Source organism: Balaenoptera acutorostrata, chromosome 15 (genome assembly GCF_949987535.1).
Source record: "Balaenoptera acutorostrata chromosome 15, mBalAcu1.1, whole genome shotgun sequence".
NCBI classification, from domain to species: domain Eukaryota; kingdom Metazoa; phylum Chordata; class Mammalia; order Artiodactyla; family Balaenopteridae; genus Balaenoptera; species Balaenoptera acutorostrata.
In genome coordinates this window covers 62,844,544-62,867,459 of record NC_080078.1, presented here as the reverse complement: position 1 = coordinate 62,867,459, position 22,916 = coordinate 62,844,544, and the positions used below count along the sequence as shown (strand labels likewise).

The window sequence follows — 22,916 nt, the reverse complement described above, 5'->3', positions numbered from 1 at the left end:
AGGCTTCAGCCAGGCCCAGCACCGTGGTGAGCAGTCAGAAAGGGACTCCCAATATTTAAGGAAATATTTCTCCAAGGGTGACCCATGGACCACCTGGATCAGAATCCCATGGGGGGACTTGTTTAAAATGCACGTTCCTGGACTTCTTACCCAGAAAATCTGATTCTTCAGGTCTGGGATGGAGGCTAGGAGTATGCATTTTAAACCAGTCTCTGCCTCCCAATTCTACTGGGAGTTAGTCTGAGAAGCACTATGCTTTTCCCACCTCTACAGTCCAGGTCCTGGAAAGAGACTAAGTTTCCGGTAGGCTGGGAAGAGCAGAAAACAGGTGCAGGGATGGTGCAAGGGACGCCTCTGAGCGCCCTTAGGGGGCCCCCCTCCAGGGATGAGCAGAAACCGGGCTACCTCACCCCGTACCCTTCAGTGGGTCTTGGTGGTGCCTCTAGCTGCCCCCTACGTGAGGACCGACGCCCTCCAGGCCAGGCGACACGGGGAGGGGCGACAGGGCCTCTGGGGAGCAGAAAGGAAAGTGAAACCTCCCACCCAGACTTTCGCTTTCGCCGCCTCCACGCGCCGTCCAGGTGGCCCCCGCGATCCCCTGTCGCGCCGGGGTCCGGCCGCCGCGCTCCCCAGACCTGGTCCCCGGAGCACTGCGTCCCCGATGGCCGGCGACCCATGGCGGAGGGACGAAGGGAGGGTCCCCGACAGCAGGCGACTCATGGCGGGGGCCGGGGGTCCCCTGCGCCTCCGCGACTGGCTGGTGGCGCAGATCGAGAGCGGGCGCTACGCCGGGCTGCGCTGGGAGGACGCGGGCAAGACCCTCTTCCGCATCCCCTGGAAGCACGCAGCCAAGCAGGGCTACCAGGCGCAGCAGGACGCGGCGCTCTTCAGGGTAAGGGGGCGGGGGCCGGGGGTCGCCGGCCCGGCCCGGGAGGGCTCTGCGCGCACACGGTCGCAGAGTCCGGAACCGACCCGACACGCTGTAACCTCGGGCCACAGGTTCAGCCCTTAACCTCAGTTGTCTCTAGGTTGAGGGTAGTGTTCTCTATACATGGGAGACCCTCCCACACCCTCTTAAAAGAGAATCAGACAAGGGCTGCATAACCTGCACCATCCCCACCCCTCAGGGGACCTCTCCTCCCTCTCCATGAGGAAATTAGATGCCACCGCCACCGATGGAAATTCCCTCCACTTCCCACCCCTAAACTGTTAACCCCAGCAGCTTCAGGACATTTTCTGTGCCTTCCAACACCAGCCCTTCTCAGGGACCTCCTCCAGGGATGCCCTCCCTTTCCTTGGACACCATTAACTTCCACCAAACTGGCTCTTTCCCACCAAGATTGAAACTCTGGAATCTCTCCCATGAGCAATAAGCAACCAACCGCATCCCAGGCCACCGCCACCATCCCAAACACCACAGCCGTCTCCAGCTCCTGTTTCTCTGGCCTCCCCTCTCCTTTCACAGGGTGAAGCACCTAGAAAGGGTCTTCTGGACATCAGCTCCCTCACTCATACCCCGCCCCAGCTCTTCCTCCCCCCCACAGTGTGGTTTCTCTCCCTCTTGCTAATGTCTCTAATTGCCAAATCCAAGGATGCCATCACTGTCATCTTCTTGGACCCCTGGGTGGGTTTGTGTCTAGTGGACCCTCCCTCCTCCTTGAAACAGTCTCACTTGGTTTCCAGAATCTGTGTCCCCTCCCCACTTCAACCCTGACCTCTTTTCCTCCTACCTTCTGGCCCCTGCTTCTGAGCCTCCATCCCTTCTTCTCCTCTTTTGGGGCTCTCAGCACTCTCTCCTGGACCTCCCTCCTCACGTCCCACTCTCCCCTTCCACAGCCCCAGTGTGGAGCCCAACGGTTCCCAGCCTCCCATCCAAGCCCCAAGCCTGCTGGTCTGACAGCCCAGACCTCTCAAACTCAGCACCTCCTTAATACCACACTCATCAGCTCCCTCCTACAAACGTCTGTATTTCCCAAAATGGAAGATGGCACTGATCGCCACCGAGACCCCAGAGCTAGGCACCTGAACCCTGGCCGCTTCCTTCTCCTGCAATCTCATTCTAATCCATTTCCAAGGCCTTTGGCTCTTACTGCAGAACTGCTCTTTCATCCATCTACGTGGACCCATTCCCACCATCTCTCACCAGGATAACTGAATGCCCTGCTTTCCCATCCCTCAGCTCTCCCCTCAGTCCTCCAGAGGGATATTTCTAAATGTAAATCTTGCCTTGGCACTCCCCTACTCAGAATCCTTCCATGGCTCCCCATTACTCTTGTGATAAAGTCCCAACTCCTTACCAGGACCTCAAAGCCCTGCATGAACTGCTCCTCCCTGGCCTCTGTCCATCTCTCTCCACTCCTTCCCCAACTTTAGACCCAGCCAGACAGTTCTTTCAGTCTCCAAATGCTTCCTGTCTCTCTCACCGTGAGACCTTTGTACATTCTGTTCCCCCTGCCTGGAACACCCTCTCTTCTTCACCTTCACTGGCCAACTCCCATCATGCTCAGCTTAAACATCTCTTACTAAAGACAAGCCTTCCCTGATGCCTTCATTTGCTTAATGCATTTATGAAGCTCTCAGTGCTTCTCCCAAGTCATCCCTGATTCCTTCTGCTTCCTCCATTGAACAGCTTTCTCTATGAATTATAAGTGCCTTGTATGAGTCTGCCTCTTCCAGCTGCCCGTGGGTGGTGACCTTGAGCACAGTGCCTGGCCCACAGAGGACTGGTTCAGTAAGTGTTGAACAGGTGGTTACCTGGCCTGCTCCTTAAGGCTACGTGCTGTTCAGAAGTGGGAGATTCTGGAGACTGGCCCTCCCTGTCCCTCTTTGGAGCTGCTTTGACCCATCCCTCAACCCACCACTGACACACACATGTGACTCCTTGGCTTCAGGCCCTCCTGATGCCTCAAAGTCCACGGGATAAAGCTTGGCCTTCGAGGACATTCATGATCCAGCTTCAATCTGTCTTCTTCCTTAATTCCTCTTCCCCTCCCCCCACCACATACAGTTGATCCTCATTATTCACAGATTCCATATTTACAAATCCTCTTACTCGCTAAAATTATATGCAATCTCAAAAGCGATATTCAAGGCACTTTTGCAGCCATTCACAGACATGCACAGGATGGCAAAAAAAAAATTGTCACCCACATGCATGTTCCCAGCTGAGGTTGAGCAAGGTGACAACTCTAGTTTCAGCTCTTCTACTGTAAACAGGTGTCCTTTCGCAGACAATATTTAGTCCACGTTTTGAGTATTTTTGTGCTTTTTGTTGGTGATTTCACTGTTTAAAATGACCCCCAAGCTTGCACAGTGTTGAAGCGCTGTCAGTATTCCTGAGCACAGGAAGGCTGTGACGTCCGTAAGTTTCTTGCAGACGTGAGTTACAGTGTTGTTGGCCATGAGTTCACTGTTAATGAATGAACAGTTTATATTAAATAAGGTGTCCTTCAACAGAAACACTCATAGAACAAGGTTAGGTATTGACCAGTTGATGAAAATGGGGTGACCAGAGGCTCGCAGGAACCTAGCCTTGTATTTCCCTTAGGAGTGATGGTTCAGTGTTTGCTAACTCAGAGGTTGTGTAAATTTTATAGAACACAACTACCATGAATAACAAGAATCAACAGTACACATACCCTCAGATGCACACATCAGCTCCAGTCACTCCAGGCTGCTCACCGTCCCCAGCGTGCATCATGCGCTTCCGTGCCTTTGCTGAAGCTGTTCCCCCTGCCGGGAACGTCACCCGACCTGGCAACTTCCTATTTATCCTTCGAGGCCCAATTTGATTCATTCAACAGATATTTAGTGAGCATCTCCTGTGTGCCAGGCACCACTTTAAATGCTTAGGGGCACAGCAGTGTCCCCAAAGATCCCTCTCTCATCATGGCGATAACACCCTGTGCCTTGAGCCCAGGTTACCTTTGAGTTAGAGCATCCTTAACGTAATGAGTAAGTACTGCAATAAATAAGCACTGTGTGCCAGGTGCTGTGCTAAGCACATTACATAGACCGTTCATCTTACACTCGCCACGACCAGGTGAGGTTAGGTATTACTGGCACAGTTTACAGACAACAAAATCAAGCCTTAAAGGTCTCACCACTGGCAAGAGACACCAACAAAGGAACTGTGGCTTTTCAGTCTGGTGTCCCACTAAGCCTGGGATCTCCGAGAGCAATGACTGAGTGTGATTTATCAGTTAAATCCCCCGCCCCCGATCCCTGAAAGTGAGCAATGCGAACAAGACATCTCCTACTGTCCTCCCCTTTGACTACTGTGCTCCAGCCTCACTGGCCTTCCTTGAATCTCTCCCACCCCAGGACCTCTGCGCTTGCTGTTCCTTCTACCTAGTACAGCCTTCCCCCAGCTCTTTGTCCTACTCCATCCTTCTTTTCAATCAGGCTTCAGCCCAAATGCCACTTCCTCCAAGAGGCCTTTTCTTTTATTTTTTTTTTAATAAATTTATTTATTTATTTATTTATTTTTGGCTGCGTTGGGTCCTCGTTTCTGTGTGAGGGCTTTCTCCAGTTGCGGAGAGCGGGGGCCACTCTTCATCGCGGTGCGCGGGCCTCTCACTGTCGCGGCCTCTCTCATTGCGGAGCGCAGGCTCCAGACGCGCAGGCTCAGTAGTTGTGGCTCACAGGCCTAGCCGCTCCGCGGCATGTGGGATCTTCCCGGACCGCGGCACGAACCCGTGTCCCCTGCATTGGCAGGCGGATTCTTAACCACTGCGCCACCAGGGAAGCCCCAAGAGGCCTTTTCTGATCACCCTCTCTAAAGCAGCCGCTCATATTATTTACTTATTTATTTAGTCCTTCTACCACAACAGTCATTCTAATGTGTTTAATGAGTATCTTTGGTTTGTATGTTTTCTTGCAAAGTGGGCATTGCTGTTTCGTGTGTATTCTTACCTTATATACATCATAATTGTGTCATAGATCTCATTCTGTGTCTTACTTTTATTTCACTCAAGGTCATGCTCTGAAGATCTATTCTTGTTCTCTGTCCATCTGATTTGTTTCTAGATGCTGCATAGACTCTATAGTGGGCATCTATTACACGCACTCCCCCACCTACTTTCCCAGGGATGGACACAAGTTTGCTTTCCAGACCACAAATAACGCTGCAGTGGATCTGCTTGCCCTGGTCCCCTCGTGAGCCTATGCGAGAATTCCTTTGGAACTGGAATTTCTGCTCACAGGGTATGCTTATACTTAATTGGACTAGGCATGCCTGATTGCCCTCCAGAAACTCTGCTCCCATTCCATGCCCACCAACAGTGTCCACATCCCAACCAATTACTGGCTTATCCAACTGGCTAAATTTTGTAAGCTTACAGGTGATATCTCATACTTTTATTTGCATTTCTCTGGCACTAATGAGTTTCAGTACCTTCTCCTATGCTCATGGGCTTCTGGTTTCCTCTTCTGTAAACCACCCATTCTTGTCCTTTGATAAGAATTTTTCTTTAGGGGATGCTTTCTGTTTCTTATTGATTTGCAGAAGTTCCTGTATATTCTAGATCTTAGCCCCTTGCTGATTTCAGACATTGCAATTTTTTTGCCTTATGGTTCATGCCTTTAAAATTTTGGTTAAGAAGCAGTCCCTGTCCCTAGAAGATTTTCTACATTATTTCCTATTAAGTTTATAGTCTTACCTCTTACTTTTGGTTTTTTAATCATCTGGAGTCCACTTTGTTTGTGGCAATAGGTAAGGATTTAGTTTTATGGCTCTCCAGATAGCAAGTCACTGCCAGCATTTTATATATCCCATCGTATTATTTTTTTTATTTATCACAATCCGTAATTTGGAATACAGTTATTTCCTTTCAGCTATTTGCGGCTGCCTTCTACCATTAGACTTGAGTTCCTTGAGAACAGGGACCATGTATGTCTTGTTGTTCCCCATTTAGTCCTTAACTTGGGCCTGGCACAGAGCAGGAGCTCAAGGAATATGTGCTGGATGGAAGGAGGGAGGAAGAGAAGGAAGGAGGGAGGGGCCGAGGGACAGAGGGAGAGAGAGAGAAGGGTGGGAGGCAAGGCAGCCCTCATCCCTTTTCATGGCACCATCCCCATCTCCCACGCTATTCCTCCCCCAATGCCCCTGCTCATCCCCAGGCCTGGGCCATATACAAGGGCAAGCACCTAGAGGGCGTTGACAAGGAGGACCCCTCCACCTGGAAGACACGGCTCCGCTGTGCCCTCAACAAGAGCACTGACTTCTGTGAGGTGCGCTCGCGCAGCCAGCTGGACATCTCCAACCCCTACAAGGTCTACCGGCTCCTGTCTGACGGTGCCCACAGCCCAGGTACCATCCTGTCCCTGGAGGTAGCAGCTGAGGATGGCTCTCTGGGCAATAAGGACCTCACATTGCCCATCTGTAAAATGGGAAATGGTGGGCTTATTGAGCTTAAACTCATGGGCTGGTAAACGTAGAAGGACCTTACAGTTTATCTCCCCATTCGAAAAGGAGGAAACTGAGCCCAGAGAGAGGTGGGCCTTGCCTGAGATCATGCAGTGAGCTGGGTTACTCTGGTCTGGGATCACCTCAGACAAGGTTGAGGGGGTTCCCCTTGGGGCCCAGTAAACCACAGACTATTTCTTGCTTCATCCAGTTACCAGGGCTTGTGCTCCCTGTAAAGAGGAGGCCATTCTTCATAGCCAGCAGCTGCCCCCTGGAGAAGTGACAGAGCCGGCCTGCAAGACAGAAGAGCAGGTCAGTGCGTCCTTCCAGCCCCTACAGCCTTGCGAGCCCAGTCACCTGGCACCCATACCGCCCCCTCTATAATCTCCAGCGCATTCATCTCATCCTCTCCATCAGCTCCTGCCCATCACTGTTCCCATCCATCAGCTCTACTTCCTGCCTCTACTCCATCTCTGCCATCATTTTCATCTCCTCCATTCTATTCTCCTCGACTCCATCATTTCTGTCCCATCGTCTCCACCATCTTCACCTCCATCACTCTGTCTGCGTCAGCCCTATTTTCTCCCATTTCAGCCCCTCTTCCCTGTCATCATGGGGTCAATCACTCTGTCCCCACTCATCCCATCAGATCCACTTCCATCACTGTATTCCCTTCACCTGCATCACCTCTAGCTCTCATTGTTGCCATCACCCCTATCATCTCTATCTCCGTCACTGTCTGTATCACTCTTACTCCACCCCATCACCTCTCCCCCTTCATCTGCGGTTCATTCCTCTGTTCCCATCTCCCCATTAGCCTGGTTCATTCCACTGTCCCAAGTGCCCCCATTCCATTGCTCTATCACCCCATCTCCTCATTCACTCCTAGCACTTTTCTCTCCCTGTCACAATGAGCTTCACCTCCAAAAACCCCATCAACTCTCTCTTTAACTCTACGGGGTAAACCTCAAAGTCCCTATCAAGCCCGGCTGGCTTTCAGTCTGCCCAGACCTCCCTCTGCCCCAGTTTAGACTGTCTGGAAGCTCCTGTGGCCCACAGGTCTCCTCTTCCACCCTCACGACCCTTTCTCCCGATGCTCAGGTTGGCTCCAGATTAGTCACAGAGGATAAGGACAAGGAGCAGCCCCCCAGGCTGGCCCAGCAGGACTCCCTGCCACCAGCTGCCCTGCCCCCAGGCCCTTTGGCTGACCACAGTAAGGACTTGGTCTCCTCACCCGCCCCTGCCTCCTCCCCGGCCTCTTCCAGGACCTTGATCTAGGGGTCGAGGGACCCAGGGTGAGGCGATGCCTTACTGCTTCCCCTCCTTCTCCAGGGTACCAGGCTCAGGATCCTGCTCACCCCTGGGGCCCCTCGCCTTCTGAGGACTTCAGCAACCCCAGTAAGGAATCTGAAGGCCCTCTCCTCTGACCCCTGTGCAGAACTGGGAAGGACCTAGGGTTGGTGCCGAATAGCCTCTGTCTCCCACCCAAAGCACCCAGCCCAGACTCCAGATAACAACAGCTAACATTTGTTGAGGGCTTAGCTTATACCAGGCATCCTTCTAAGTCTCCCCACAGCCCTGTGAGATAGATACTGCCATTCTCCCCATTTTACAGATGCAGAAACCAGACACAGAGGTTAAGAACCCTGCCCAAGGTCACACAGTTAGTAACCCCGGGAAAGTTACTATCAGATCACAGCTCCTAAGGGGCAGTGAGAGATTAGAACCCAAGGGCCTGGCTGTAGAGCCCACAGCCCTAACCATTGAGCATACTGCTAGCTCTTCATATGGGAGGCTGCTGTTTTGTTGTTGTTGTTGCTATTATTATGATGATTATTATTTCTACCGGCATTTAAATATTTGCCGGGAAGAAATTCCTAGAATCCCAGAAATTCGGGCTGGGAGGGCGTCAGTGTCATGCCCCCACTGTACTGATGGCCCCAGACCCTATGCTTTTGAAGCTCAACTACCAGTTTGTTTATACTGGAAGCTGCTATTATTTACTACCACCACTACTACTAGAATTATTATTATTACTTATAGGGAGGGAGTGTCAAAAATTCCCGAGGTGGCGGCCGGGTGACCTCTGGGTTCCCTGCCCTGTTGTGAGGGGAGGGGGAGCCGGCGCCGCCAACGCCAGACGCGCGCTCCCTCCCTTTCCCGCAGATTTTTGGCTGCACGTGCGACTCTTCTATGGCGCGGAGCTGGTGCGCGAAGCCACAGCGCGCGCGGCCGAGGGCTGCAGCCTGAGTCCGCGCGCAGCCGCCGCTGCCGCCGAGCTCCTGCTGGGGCCGCCGCCGCGCGTCGCGCAGGTTCGTTTCCCGGAGCCGCCGCCCGGCGCCCGCGTACTGCGGCGCCTGCTGCCCCACCTGGAGCGCGGAGTGCTGCTCTGGGTGGCGCCCGAGGGCGTCTTCGCCAAGCGCCTGTGCCAGGGCCGTGTGTACTGGCGCGGCCCGCTCGCCCCGCACCGCGCGCGGCCCAACAAACTGGAGCGAGAGCGCACCTGCCAGCTCCTCGACACGCGCCGCTTCCTCGCGGGTAAGAGCGCGACAGCGGGGCCGCTGGCGGCGCGGGGCGGAGTGGCCGGGCACAGGGGTCGGCAAAGGAAGGCGGACAGAGGAGAGTGGGCACACGAGATGTGGGCGCGGGGCGATGGACTTGACGATGCTGGGCTGGAGTGGGCATGGAAACAAAGGACATGACGCAGACGCACCGGGAGTGGGAACGAATATGGGCATCGGGAGGGCTGGGCACAGATTAGACATAGGCGTATGGGAGGTGTAGGCACGCGGCAGGCTGGGGCACTGGGTGTGGGACATAAGCATAGGACTTGGGCACGTGTTGTCATAGGGCGTTAAGCATAGGGTGGGCATCGGGGGCACTGGGCACAAGATAGGCATAGGTGAGTGGCAGTGGGCACGGGGTGGGCATAAAGGCATGATAGTGAGCATAGGGCACGAGGCACGGGGCTTGAAACCTAGAAGTGGGAGCAGATGTGGGACAGGAGGCAGGTGTGGGGAGTGGAAGTGGGCATAGGGCATGGGCACACAATGGGGATGTGGGCTTACGGGACGTGGGTATAGGATGTGAGCACAAGGTGGGCACCAGGTGGGACGCCCCATCTTGGCCCAGACCCCACAGTCTCGGTGTCCATAGAACTGAGAGCCCACCTGCAGGATGGTCGCCAGGAGCCCGAGTACCAGATCCGGCTGTGCTTTGGCGAGGAGTACCCGGGGCCCCCGGACCAGCCTGAGGAGCGTCTCATTATGGCCCATGTGAGTCACCTCCCACTCCAGCGGAGAACCACACCCTCCAGCCTCCCCGAACGGCCTCTCACTGCGCCCTCCAGTCCCAGCTCCGCCCCGGACCTCCCTTACAACCCTCTGATCTGGAAAACCTTGCGTGTAAAATGCATGTGGAGAGGGGCTGTCACTCCCGCCCACCCCCCAACAAAGGGTGTGGGTAAAGGGGAAGGTTGGCTCATTGCCCCACCCCCACCCCCACCCCGCAGGTGGAGCCAATCTTCGCGCGGGAGCTCCTCCTACACTCGAAGCTCCACGGCCAGGTGCCTCGATGGCGCGTTCCCAGCCCCGCATCCCCGACAGCGTCACTCACCTGCTGACGCAGCTGAGTCAGCCCTGAGCGGCTGTTTCCCCCTCCCGTACCCTCTAAAGCAGTCCCCACAGGGTGCATATCCCACCCCAGCCCTGCCCCAGCTGAGCCAGGGATCTTTAGGTCTCGCCTCACTCATCGCCCAGGTAGGTTGAGACAGCGGAAGCCAGTCACGGCCTTCAATCTCTCAGCCAATGAGATGGAGCCCCGGGAACCCAGGAAGGAGGCGCGTAAGCGGACAGCCCGGCACCTGGGCCTGGGGCGACAGGCTTGGGAACCAAACTCGACCTTGAGGTTCCAGAAATAGCAATTAGGGCAGAAACAAGACTTCATCTTTTTGTGAAGAGCCGGACATGCCTATAGCGGTTTACCTAAAGCAGGCCTTACCTGCAATTGAACCATTATAAGGTTTGCTTAAAGCTGAGTTTACTGGGAGTTCCCTGGTGGTCCAGTGGTTAGGACTCTGTGCTTCCACTGCTGGGGGCCCAGGTTCGAGGGATTCCTCGTGGGGGAATCAAGATCCCGCAAGCCCCCAGGTGCGGCCAAAAAAAAAGGGGGCTGAGTTTACCAGTAATAAGATCCTCCGCATAGTTTAGACTGAAGCCCAACCAGTAACAGAATTGCCCCACCTCTGAGGGGCTGTGAGTTTCCAGACCCTCCTTTCACCTGCCACAAGTCTCTCTTCTTTTGGGATGGGTGGGGAGTAGTGAGGGGAGGGGGTCCCAAAGCAGAGGACTTAGCCTGAACCTGGGGCTTTAAATGCTAACCACTGAACCACCGCCAGTAGATACTGTCTTTGGAGAAACTGAGGCAGGCCTAGGACAGAAGCCAAAGTGGGAGCCAGGAGTCCAGCCCCTGCCCAAGCCCCCCCAGTCTTTGCAAACTCTAAGTTGTAGGGAGTCCTTGAGAATTGGGAGGGAACCCTCTCCACCATGAAGGCAGTGACCCTGCCTTGTCAGTAAAGTCACTGTTTTCTACCCCAGATATCAGACCTTTTACCTTTTCTGATTTCTGACTTTATTTATAGGAATTCTCTTACAGATGGCAACATAATAAATCTTTTAGTGACACATTAATAAGCCACTTTTATGGGGGGAAACCTGTATGATTCAATAAAGGACAGAATCAGTCAAATCACTGGTTTTAAAAGTCATTCAATGAATGTTTATTGAGCACCTACTCTGTTCCAGGCAGATAGTGGACACTGGGGATAGAGCAAATCATGGTCCCTATTCCCTTGGGGGTCACAGCCAGTTTTCCAGTGGGGGCCCATGACAGTCCTCTACCCCTGCCCCTCACAGAAGGAGTAGTGTTAAGGAGTTACAGAATTCTGGGTTGAAATCACAGCTTTGTCACTGACTAGCTGTGCCACCTCAGGCAAGTCACTTAACTTCTCTGAGCCTTAGATTCCTCATCTACTCAAAAGAAGCTATCAAGGCCTCTGGAGCAGAGTTGGTCTGAGAAGTAAATGTCGAGAGGGGAGGGGAGCTGGCCTGGCATGGAGAGTGGCGCACAGTAGGGGCCCGATGACTTGGTTACTTGTGGGTGGGAGAGTGTGGAGGAGGCTGCCCCATCCTTCGGAAGGCTTGACTGTCTGTTCTGGGCTTTGCTGTACCCTCGGCCCAAGGCTGCAGCTATCGGGGAGCCTCAGTTCAGGGGGACAGTCCTCGTCATGCCCAAACCCCTACTCTGTGCCAGGCTCTCAAAGGGCACTGGATTCAGTGTAAGGGAGCCCGTTGCCTCCCCACCACAGCCCGGACAGCTGCAGAGTCTTCAGTTCCATTTTACAGATGGGAAACGGAGGCTCAGCCAGGGTCTTGGTTGAGAGCCTCTTGGGAGGGTGGATGGCTCTGTCCAGATGTCTGTCCTCCCCACAGTAGTCACTAGAGGGCGCCAGGGCTCAGCAAACCGGGTTGGGCCGGCCCTCGTCCCCACCCTAGGTGCCCCACCCCTCGTAGACCCCAGTGCTAGGAGGGCAGGGAACAGTGTGACCTCGAGTGCTGTGCACTGTGGGGAGGAGAAAGTAGACCCCAGGCCTGGGAGGAGGAAGAGAAAAGAAAGGGGGAACCAGAGGTGGGGACTTGAGAGGCCCCTGAGGCTTTTCTTACAGGAACTCCCTGTTCTCCAGCTCAGACACAGATGCTACCTCTCTCCTCTCTCATTAATGTGTGTGTGTGTGTGTGTATCTCCCTCCTCCTCTCTATCTTTGTGGATTCCTTTCTTTCTCTCATTCAGTGGTTCTTTTTCTGTACTCTGTGTGCTCGTGCGTGGGGCTGGCTCTCTGTCTCCCTTTTTTCTGTCTATTTCTGCTCGTTGTCTCTCTTTAAGTCTCTGCCTGTATCTTCTCTGTATGTTCCTGTCTCCCTCTTATTATGTCCTCACCTCTCTTTGTCTCTGTCTCTCTGTCTCTTTTCACTCTCTCTTTCCATCTCGGCCTCTATCTCTCTTTGTTTCATCTCTCTCTCGCTCAGTTTCACATCCTGTCCCTCCTCAGCCACCACCAGCCAGCACATGTGGGCTAAGGGTCTCAGTCCCTTCCCTCCCGTCTCCTCACCCCTGGCAGCTGCTCATGGCTTCCCAATCCTGGCCTCTCCTGCCCGCCCCTCTTGGGCCTTGGGGGAGGGGGCGAGGGAAGAAGGGAGGGCAGCCTGGCGGGCCCACCCCTTTTTGCCTTTCCAGGCTGGGAGGCTGGGCCAGTGGGCCTTTTAACCAGCCTGGGCAGGCTGTGCCGGACACCAGCCCTGGACACCGTGCCTGGCCCCCGCGGTTCCGGCAGCCGCCAGCCTGGCCACCCCGGTCAGCATGCAGCAGCAGCCCCCACCCGGGCCCCTGGCTCCTGCGGCCGAGCCGACCAAGCCTCCCTACAGCTACATCGCCCTGATTGCCATGGCCATCCAGAGCTCACCGGGGCAGCGGGCCACGCTCAGTGGCATCTACCGCTACATCATGGGCCGCTTCGCCTTCTACCGCCACAACCGGCCCGGCTGGCAGAATAGCATCCGCCACAACCTGTCCCTCAACGAGTGCTTTGTCAAGGTGCCCCGTGATGATCGCAAACCGGGCAAGGGCAGCTACTGGACGCTGGACCCCGACTGCCATGACATGTTCGAGCACGGCAGCTTCCTGCGCCGACGCCGGCGCTTCACCCGACGGGCAGGCGCCGAGGGCGCCAAGGGCCCCGCCAAGGTGCGCCGCAGACCCCTCCGAGCCACCAGCCAGGACCTAGGAGCCCCCGACGCTGCGACTGGCATGCAATGCCCGTTCCCACTGGAGCCGCCAGAGCCCAAGGGCCTAAGCTTTGGGGGTCTGGTGGGGGCCTTGCCAGCCAGTGTGTGCCCGGCCACCACCAATGCCAGGCCTCGGCCACCCTCGGAGCCCAAGGAGATGCCCACGCCCAAGCCTGCAGGTCCAGGGGAGCTCCCCGTGGCCACCTCATCTTCCCCAAGCCCCGCATTTGGCTTTCCTGCCAGCTTCTCTGAGGCTGAGGGGTTTAGCAAGGCCCCTGCCCCCATCTTGACCTCTGAGGCCACCATCGGGAGCAGCTACCAGTGCCGGCTGCAGGCGCTGAATTTCTGCATGGGGACTGATCCTGGCCTTGAGCACCTCTTGGCCTCAGCAGCCCCCTCCCCTGCACCACCCACCCCTCCAGCCTCTCTCCGGGCCCCGCTGCCCCTGCCAGCTGACCCCAAGGAACCCTGGGTTGCAGGCAGCTTCCCTGTGCAGGGAAGCTCCGGCTACCCATTGGGGCTGACCTCCTGCCTATACCGGACGCCAGGAATGTTCTTCTTTGAGTGAAGCCAGCCGGCCTCAGGCAGTCCCTGCAGAGCCCCTGCCAGCTACGCCCTCCAGGTTGAGCCTGACTCTAGGATCTGGGGAGCTCTCAAAGGACACAGGCCTGGCAAGCCCACAACAGCCGGGACAGGAAGCCAAGACTGGAGTGGTGAACACTCAGCCAGCACCCAGGGTCTCTGGACAGACTTGGGGGTGGGGGAAGCAGGGCCCCCTTGGGATTTACTCTATGGCTCTCAGGGCCAATAAAGCCAGTGTGATGATGAGGGTCAGTTTGCTGGATGGTTGGGGACTGAGGGCCAGGACACCTGGCTCCGTGGGGGGGGGGCGTATGATTGTGGGGTGGTATGGCAGGGACGGGGGACCCCAGATAGAAATGTCCCACATGAGGCTTTCTCCTGCTGGGGACTTTCTCAGGGAGTTTCCCAGGAAGGCCGAGGAAGGGGGAGCGGGCAGTGGGAGAGAGAGAGGAGGGATGCAACCAGGAGAGACACCAGGCAGGAGTGAGGCTGGGCTGGACCAAGGGGCTGATTCTCCAGCCCCAAACTCTGTGACTCAGCGCCTCACATTATGAGCAGCCACAATAACTGTGACCATTTGTGGCAGTGATCCTGTCCTGGGCTCGTATATATCCTTTCACCAAATCCTGGGTGGTACGGAATGTTATCTCCATTTAACAGTGGTGGGAACTGAGGCTCAAAGAAGTTGGGGCTCACTAGCTCCGGCTCCAAATGACAAATGAGTGGCAGAGAGGAAATCAAAACCAGGTCTGTGTGGCTCTACCTCCCGCCCCTACCTGCAGTTTGCGTGAGGATGCAGGGTGACCCACAGGGTGACCCCCCCAGAGGGAGGCAGGCTTTTTTTGAATCCTGGCATGCCAGGGCTAAAAAGCCACCCCTCACCCCTTGCACAGACAGGGAACCCAAGGTTCAAAAGGCAGGCACACTTCCCTTGTCTGGATTTCCCGCGTGACTGGGAGAACTCCCCGAGCCCCCAGCTCTCTGAGGTCTCCTGGTGACTCTTTAAGAAAGCATTTCCCTCATGGTGGGAGGCGGTGGCTACCCTGGGCACAGATTAGAAGAGACTGAGCCTTGACCTTTGGCCTTCTCTAGCTGCCCCCTTCGGTGGAAGCAGGAGAAGTGGGTATAGTCGTGGCCCCCATCAGAGGAACAGACTTAGGGACCTGAAACCTCACTGTCCGCATACCCTCCAACACCAGACTTGCTGAGGCAGATGGCTTTCTTCCGGAACTTCAGTCCCCCCACCTGGACTGAAGGAGAGAAGGGACAGAAGGGGGGCCAAGGATACTTTCTGGTCTTTGCTGGAGGGTCTTATGTCCCATGAGGTGATGCTCAGGGGGCTGGAGACCCCCTTCGTTGGGCAGGCAGCCCAGTCCCCTCCAAAACACCCCCCTCGGGCAGGCGGCCACGCTGGCTTCAGTCTCTGTGGCTCCCTCCTCCCTCAGCAGGTCCCCTGGGGCCTGGGAGGAAGTGAGCCCGGCTGGACAGACCCAACTGTCTGGTTCCCACAGACTCCAGAGCCGGGGTGGAGGGGGCACCTGCAGGGTGCGGGCTCAGTGCGGCCAGAAGGGGGTGGAAGAATGCCCGGCCAGCTGTGCGGACCCTCCCTACCGTGTGTACCGGACCCCAGCCTGGAACCCATGGAGCAATGGGGGGAGGGAAAGAGGGTCTGTCCTGTCGCATTCAGGCAGCCTCGTGGCTGAAAGGGGAGGGGATGGAGGCCCGCGAGTGCAGGGCACGGGTGAGGAGGGGTTCGCACCACCGTGTGTGCCTGTGTGGGTCAGTACGTCTCCGTGTGTACGTGAGTGTGTGTGTGTGATGCGCAGAGACAGTTATGGAGACAAGGACAGATTCGGGGGGGTGGGAGTTCTTTCTCAGCTGGGTCAGGGAAAGAGGACTCTGCCGGGCACTGTTCCCTGTGGTGCATTCCTGTGGAGACCTGGTGACCCCAGTCCCTTCCCAACTTGTGTCCTGAGCTCGTAGGAGGATGGGGAGGCTGACCCGACTCGGGGATCCCAGGCCTCTGCATCCTGCCCCGCCCACCCCCTGATGAGGTTGATCATCTAACTGGGGTGGGGGCCTGGGGGGAAGAAAGCTGCAACCCCCTGCCCACGCTTTGAGGTGGGGGAACATGCAGAGGGGTCAAGTGCACCCAGAGGCACAGACTCAGCTCTGGGCATGAGCCCCCTCCATGTCCCTCTCTGGTCCCCCCAGAGCGTCAAGAAGTGAAGACAGTCCCCTCAGCCCCAGTCCCTAAGCAGGGCCCTGGGCTCAGAGCCTGCCTTGGACTTGCTGTGTGAGCCTGGACCAGTGCCCATCTCTCTGGGCCCTGATTTCACTCCCTTTGCCCAGTGAGGGGGTTGCGGGGTGAGGGGCAAGGGCAGCCTGACTCTTTGAATCCTGATCCCAGGGAGGGTCTAACCTGGGGGACAGCCTGGAAGGGATCCCATCCCCAGAGGTACTGGACCAGGAGGCCCAGACACCATGATCTCATGTTGCCCTCTGCTTGCTGCCCAGCCTGGGGACCCCACCCACTGGGCCTCCTGCCCTCACATTCTTTCCATGACCAACAGATACCCCCTGCCTCTGGCCTGGCCACCCCCACCTGACGGGGTGGACAGGGCTTAGCAGAGTTTCGGAATGCCTAAGCTGGGCCGACCCAGAGAAAGCTCCTCGGCACAGATGGAGAGACCGAGGCCAGAGAAGGTAAGTGACATGCCCAAGGTCACACAGCAGGGCAGGAGTACCCCTCTGCTGCCTTAACTGTAGAGCTCTTAGGGGACAGGGGCCACCCCATCTGACTCTCCTCACCGGAGGCTGGTCTGTCTCCAGGAGGGGATCCCAGCCCCCGCTCCTCCTCAGCAGGTCAGAGCAAAAGAGGGTGCTGCGGGGCCTTGTAGAGTTAGGCTAAATCGAAATCTAAAATGGTAGGATCAGTGGTATTTCAGAATATTCCAGAGTTTTTAATCACAGCAGCTCAGATTCTTGGAATATCAGAGTTGAAAGGGCATCTCCTGCCTGATTTCTGAATCCCCTCTACACCAAGCAGTTCACATCACGTGGGGGGGTTCCAGGAAAGGGGAGCCTGCTGCTTTCAGAGCCGGCCCCTTCCCGCCCAAGTTTGGCAGCTCTGAAGGGCTGTCAGGAAGTTCTTCACCTGCTGGTCCTTTGGTCTCTCTCTCTCTGCCTCCAGGGAGGCTACCCCCACCCACAGGGCTGGGCCTTCCTCAGCGGCTCCTCCACCCTCCACATCTTATCTCCCTGCGCCTCTCCGCCCACCCGCTTCCTTCCCTGGTTTATGGCATTCCACTGCCCGGAGTTCCAAGCTCCTTCCCACACCCCAGACAGCGCCTGGGCCAGGGTGGGGAGACGCTCTCCCTTGGCGGGCGGGCACTCTGAGGCCACCACAGAAATGAGGAAGACGGTGGGGGGAGGTTGTGTCGGCCAGCCTGGCATGTCTGCCTACTGGGAGTGTACAAACCCAGGAATCCAGGCCTCAGCCAAAACATCGCCTCCCATCACCCCTGAAAGGCCAGGCTCCCAGAGGCAGTAGGTACAGCAGCTAAGAGCAGGGGCTCTGGACTCCAGCTGACTGGCTTCAGATCCCAGCTGTCACTTCCTAGCTGTGTGACCTTGAGCAAGTTGCTTCCCCTCTCTGGGTTTCCCTCATCTAAAAAATGTGGACACTAACAGTACCTATATCCATGGGATTGTTGTCAGCATTACATGAATTAATACTTGCAAAGTGCTTCGAACAGGATCTGACACATGGAAACAGCAATTTAAGTGTTTAAGTAAAATAAATATTTGGGCACTGGGGGCTTGTCTTCTTAACCTGATTTACCCACCAGGAAGGCCTAGCTGCTGTAGAGGTGGGAAGATGCAGGGGGAGGGAAGGTTGTTATGTACGCAAAGCTCTGGATTCAATTCCTGGCATCTTTACTTCCTTGCTGTGTGACCTCGAGCAAGTAGATTCACTTCTCCGAGTACTAGTTTCTTCATCTGTAAAATGGGGCAATGATTTCAGCCCCCAGGACCGGCATGCGGGAAACCTCACCTTGCACAATATATGTACAATTCAGTCAACACGAATGAAATGGGACATCTGAAATTAATATAATAGTGTACGTCAACTACTGGAACGTGAAACAGCCCCACTGGAGGGCCTTGTACCCTCAGCCCAGTCCTCTCTGCCCATTTGTTACACACGGCAAAACCTCCTTCTCCGCAGGTCCAGACCCCGAGGTGCCTAATCCCCTGTTCCTGCCCTGCTGGTAATTGGGTGGTGACTCAGGGAGGCAGCTGGTGGGGCTGAAGGAAGTGGTTCCAGGCTAAAAACAGACCAGAGTCCCATTTAGTCCCACAGTCCGCCAGAACCCTGCCTGTGGCCCCTGGAAAGGCCAGGGCTGCCTCCGCCAGACCACAGTCCTCCAGTGCCCTGGTCTCTCCGGGAGACAAACAGGAGGCTCACCCTCCCAAGCTGAGTTAAGGCAGCTGACTCCTCGGTGAGTGTTTCCACCTCTAGGCCTTTGCACTCGCTGTTCCCTCGGCCTGGAATGCTCACTCCCCACTGGCTGACTTCTCAGCATCCAGAGCCCAAGTTAAACATCACCTCCTCGGAGAAGCCTCCCCTCACCTCCTTATCTGATTGGATGCCTCTAGATTTTTCTCCACCTCTGCATCCTATTTGTTTCCTCCACCCGGCACCTGTTGCAATGTGGAATTCTGCATCTCTGTGTGCATTCCCTTTTGCTTGTCTCTGCCTTTGTGTCATAAGCCTCTGGGGGCAGGGGCTGGGTCTGCCTTACTCAATTTATCCACTTCCCTAACCCACTGGCTGGCATAGCAGGCCCTCAATAAAGATTTGCTGAGTGGATAAATGGATAAATCCATTTGCCATGGATTAAATCTCAGAGAACCCCCCAGGGGCTTCCTGGCTCACTCAGAGCCAAAGGCCAAGTCCTTACAGGCCTGTGTGATCTGGTTTCAGCTGCTCTTGCCCTCCCCGCCCCCACTCCAAACAGCTTTTGCATTTGCTAGTCCTTCTGCCTGGACTGATCTTCACTCCCTCATGCCCTTCAGTCTCCGTTCAGAAAAGCCTCCCTGACCACCGCATCCCCCATCCACCCCACCAATACGCTCTAAGTTCATTATTGCTGTCCAGGGTCTGTCTCCCAACAGAAGGAAACTCCACCGGGCCAGGGGTTTTTGTCTATTGGCTGCTTGTCCCCAGCACTTAGAACAGTGTCTGAAACAAAGTAGGGGCTGGAGAAATAGTTGTGGAACAAGCATAAGCTCAGCAGCCTGGCCAGGTGCTCGATCTGCACATCTCATGTCACTTTTGCATTGACCCTGGGAGGCAAGTACTATTATCCCATTTTACAGACAGGAAACTGAGGCTTAGAGAGGGCAAATAAGTAGATGTGAACCCCATTCTGCCTGACCTGCACCCAGTCTCTCTGTCATCAGCCTGTCTCCCTGGCAGTGTATGAGGTCTGCAGCTCCCACCTCCTGTCCCCACAATCCTCACAGCCCCTCAAGCAGACATGGCCCAACCTCCCTCTGGCCTCCCTGCCTCCAGTCTCTCCCTCACTGATATCCCTGGCTGCAGTGATCCGTCTAAACCACAGATCTGATCATGTCCCTCCTTCATTCAAAACCCTTCCATGGCTCCCTATGGCCCCGGTTCAGCCTGGCATTTGAGACTCCCACCAAATTCTCCAGACTTACTCCTTGCTTCCTCATATGCAAAAGCCCCCTGGGATGCTCCAAGACAAGGTTGTTCTCAGCTCCATGTCTTTGGAGCTGCCTAGAACACCCCCTACCCCCAGCACACACTATTTGGAAGAGGCCTGGTCCTTATTTGCTCTCAGCTTGACTGTCACTCCCACTGGAGAGGAGAGAATAGGAGCTAGTGTCTTCTTCCACGCCCTTCCAGCTTCACCATGATCCCCAACCTCCCACCCCTGGGATTCCAGATGCTGTGAACTCCCTGAAGACCGAGACCATGACTAATTCATCTCCAGGCTCTGGGTTAAGGCCAGGCCCAGAAAAGGGGCTCAAGAAATAGCTGTGAAGTCATTGGATGAGTCTGAAGTCAGGCCACCTGCTTTGCATCCTGACCCCACTATTTACTGGCTGGGAACCCATGGACTTGTCCATCACCTCCCTGTGCCTCAGTTTCCTCATCTGTGAACAGCTGATAAGGAAATACCCACTCATGGGGGGAAATGAAATGAGTGCATACATGGGAATCACTTGGCACTGTGCCTGGTGCTCAGTGAATAACACCCATGAGAGTGAAGGAAGGAACAGGTGTGTGGGCAGCTGCATGAGCGGGCGCTTGGTCCAGGTGGGCACATCCTTCAGGACAGCCCTGGCTGCTTCACACCCTCGGGGCAGCCCTGTCACTGGCTGAATCTTTTCCCACAGCTGCCCTGCTGGGTCCAAGGTGGCCAGTGGAATTCGAGGCCACTGGACGCCGACAGGAAAAGGCAACGTCACCAGCCCTGGTGTAATCCAAACCAGATGCGGCCTCAGACCCATGGGGGTGGTCCCTGTGGGCCTGGCCAAGGCCCAGAGGCAGGAAATAGTCTTGGAGGAACGCTCTCTGGGCTGGGACCCGCCGGGAGGAGCTGTCCTGTTGAGGGTGTTAACCCTTCTGAGCCCACAAGGGGGGACCAGGACACTGTGCAGGAGCAGCTCGTGGCCCTGGCCCCATGGGGCACAGAGCACCTTGCAGGGAAGGTTACAGCATCGGCATTGTGACGGGCGCCGTTCAGGGGGAGCCCACAACACAGGCACGGGGTGGGCAGGGCACACCAAGGAAGGGGCAGGGGATGCTTGCCGTCGGCTGCCCTGGACTGGCAGAACCCCAGACCCAGACCTGGAGCTTTGGTCCTGGCTCTGGCTCCAGCTGGCGGGCCCAAACGAGCATGGATCCACTCCCTCTCTCGGGTGGCTCCGAGGCTGCTGGGAATGGGAGTGCTAGTGCAGGTCATGGGGCTGGGCCCCAGCCTACAGAGAGACTGAGACTCAGTCCCACCCCAGGGGCTGCCACACCAGCTTTCTCCTGGGTGTGCTCTGTGGCCCTGGGGGAGCAAATTCTCTCTGAACTCCCATCATTTCCCATCCATATTGTTGAGTCCATATCCTTTACTTCCAGGGACTAGGGGAGGCCCAAAGGAGGCACCTGATGAATCAAAAAGAGCTTTCTAAGATGTGCTCCCAGGAGCAGATAGGGACAGAGGCAGTGGTCAGCCCTGTTCCATGGTTCTGGGTGGGCTTCCTTCCCAGGACATGTTAATTTGCTGTGTGGCCTTGGGCAGCTCACTTTCCCTCTCTGAACCTGTTTCCTCACCTGTGAAATAGGGTGAATGAGCACCCTATCCCATCTCTGGATTGTCACAATGGCCCTCAGAGTGGCAGAGGACAGTGAAGCTGACGTTGTCATTTGCATTTTATAGAGGAGGAAATTGAGGCCTGTGCTGGGAGTCGGGAGTCCTGGGTTCTAGTCCCAGCTGTTGCTGTCTCTGCTAGGGAGACTTCTCATTTTGGCCTCGGTTTCCCTAGCTGGATCCAGGCCCTGGATCTCTGTGCTGGCTGGACCTCATTTCCTTACCCCTCCACTATGGTGGTGACTCATCCCTCATCATCACGCTGTGTGGCCGAGGCTCAGCCTGGGCGGGGGCCAGCAAGGCTGAGAGAACTCAGAGGAAACCACAGGCCTGGCCCAGCTAGCAGGTGGCGGGCGGACAGGCAGGCAGGGATCAACAGTCCTAGAGGCCTTGCCCATAAGCACATCTCCCACCAAGAGCCTAAGCCAGGCTCCCCAGGCCCCCCAAGCCCCAAGTGCAAGCCCCAGCAGGCTCAGATTCCAAAGTCCCCCATATCCTGCCCCATGTGGCACCTGCTGTAGGGGGACTCCGCACCCATCTGCTGGAACAGGGCAGGGGTGGGGGTGAGGACCTGGCCTTGCCCTCCAGGCCAGTATTCATGGAAGCAGGGGGTGGAAGGATGAACGGTCAAGGTCTCCGTCCAAGATTTCTCAGAGGCAGATAGTGTGGTGGTTAAGAGCAGGGGCTCTGGCCCAGACTGTCTGGGTACAAATCCTGGCTCTGCCATTGACTAGCTGTGTGACCCTGAGCAAATGGCTTAGCCTCCCTGAGGCTTGGCTGCCCCATGGGAGAAATGGACATAACACAACTGCCCACCGTGCAGGGTCACTGGAAGCAGAGTCACGTGAACACACAGAGCTGGGCTAGGGCTGCACCCTGCAAGCACTCGATGCACGTGAGCTGCTGTTACTGCCATTCCTGCTGGAACCAATAAGCCCCCAGCAGGCAGACCAGCTGCCCCCCTTAAGCCAGTCCCACTTCTGAGTCAGCTGTCCTCACAACCAGAAAGGCTGCACCCTATTGGGGTTAAGCTCTCTTGCCCTCTGGGCTGCCCCCTCCAGCAGATGAAGACCCTTCCCTGCCTTGCAGGCCTGGGGTGAGGCGGGCTGGGGCCCATGGGAGGGACCGGAGAACAGCTGTCTCCCCCAGGCCTCCTGGAGGACCCCCGCCACTGCAGGCCCAAACCTCTGGCTCCACCTGGAGACTCTGCTTTCTGCTTACACCTTGTTCAGTGAGAAGCAGAGTGGGCTTGCGGGCAGAGCCTTGCTATGGGAGGTAGAAGAGTCCAGTTCAAGCCCCAGCTTCTGACCTGTTGAAAAACCTTCAAGTTCCTTCCCCTCTCTAAGCCTCAGTTTCCCCCTCCGTAAAAGAGGAATAATAATAATATCTACCTCATGACCTCATAAATGAGTTAATAGACATACAAGCACTTAAATAGAGCCTGACACACAGTAATGTCACCCCTAAATGTTGGCTGGTGCTGTGCCCTCCCTCTTACAGATGAGCAAACTGAGGCACAAAGGGGGCAGCCACTTGCCTAGATCACACACTGGGGAGTCTGGCTCCTGAGGCTGCACTGATAACCACCACATCGCGCACAAAGTGCCGCTAAAGTGCCTGGCCCGCAGCCGTGTTCCGTGAACGGTGGCCAGCTGAGACCTCACCCGGGCGCACACACGCTGTGAAAGGAGG

The 22,916-nt window shown here is 56.0% G+C and overlaps 2 protein-coding genes across 2 annotated transcripts; both read left to right on the top strand.

Moving 5' to 3' along the window:
* The first annotated feature begins 587 nt into the window (after window positions 1-587).
* On the top strand, window positions 588-10,028 carry LOC103019460 (interferon regulatory factor 4-like). The gene is made up of 8 exons (XM_057529362.1): window positions 588-892; window positions 6,121-6,310; window positions 6,618-6,718; window positions 7,508-7,619; window positions 7,739-7,804; window positions 8,573-8,944; window positions 9,563-9,681; window positions 9,918-10,028. Exons 1-8 carry the CDS (start codon window positions 662-664, stop codon window positions 10,026-10,028), a joined length of 1,302 nt encoding a protein of 433 aa, XP_057385345.1. The 5' UTR covers window positions 588-661.
* Window positions 10,029-12,687: 2,659 nt separating this feature from the next.
* Window positions 12,688-14,073, top strand: FOXS1 (forkhead box S1). Its single transcript, XM_007193306.3, has one exon. It carries the CDS (start codon window positions 12,821-12,823, stop codon window positions 13,811-13,813), a length of 993 nt encoding a protein of 330 aa, XP_007193368.2. The 5' UTR covers window positions 12,688-12,820; the 3' UTR covers window positions 13,814-14,073.
* Window positions 14,074-22,916: the final 8,843 nt, after the last annotated feature.

What these genes read in the sequence shown, in the direction of transcription:
- LOC103019460 (XM_057529362.1), top strand. Translation starts at nt 662, where the DNA reads ATGGCCGGCGACCCATGGCGGAGGGACGAAGGGAGGGTCCCCGACAGC. An exon ending in AGGACGCGGCGCTCTTCAGG is followed by an intron (nt 893 to 6,120) that starts GTAAGGGGGCGG and finishes GCTCATCCCCAG; the next exon opens with GCCTGGGCCATATACAAGGG. An exon ending in TGACGGTGCCCACAGCCCAG is followed by an intron (nt 6,311 to 6,617) that starts GTACCATCCTGT and finishes TGCTTCATCCAG; the next exon opens with TTACCAGGGCTTGTGCTCCC.
- FOXS1 (XM_007193306.3), top strand. Translation starts at nt 12,821, where the DNA reads ATGCAGCAGCAGCCCCCACCCGGGCCCCTGGCTCCTGCGGCCGAGCCG.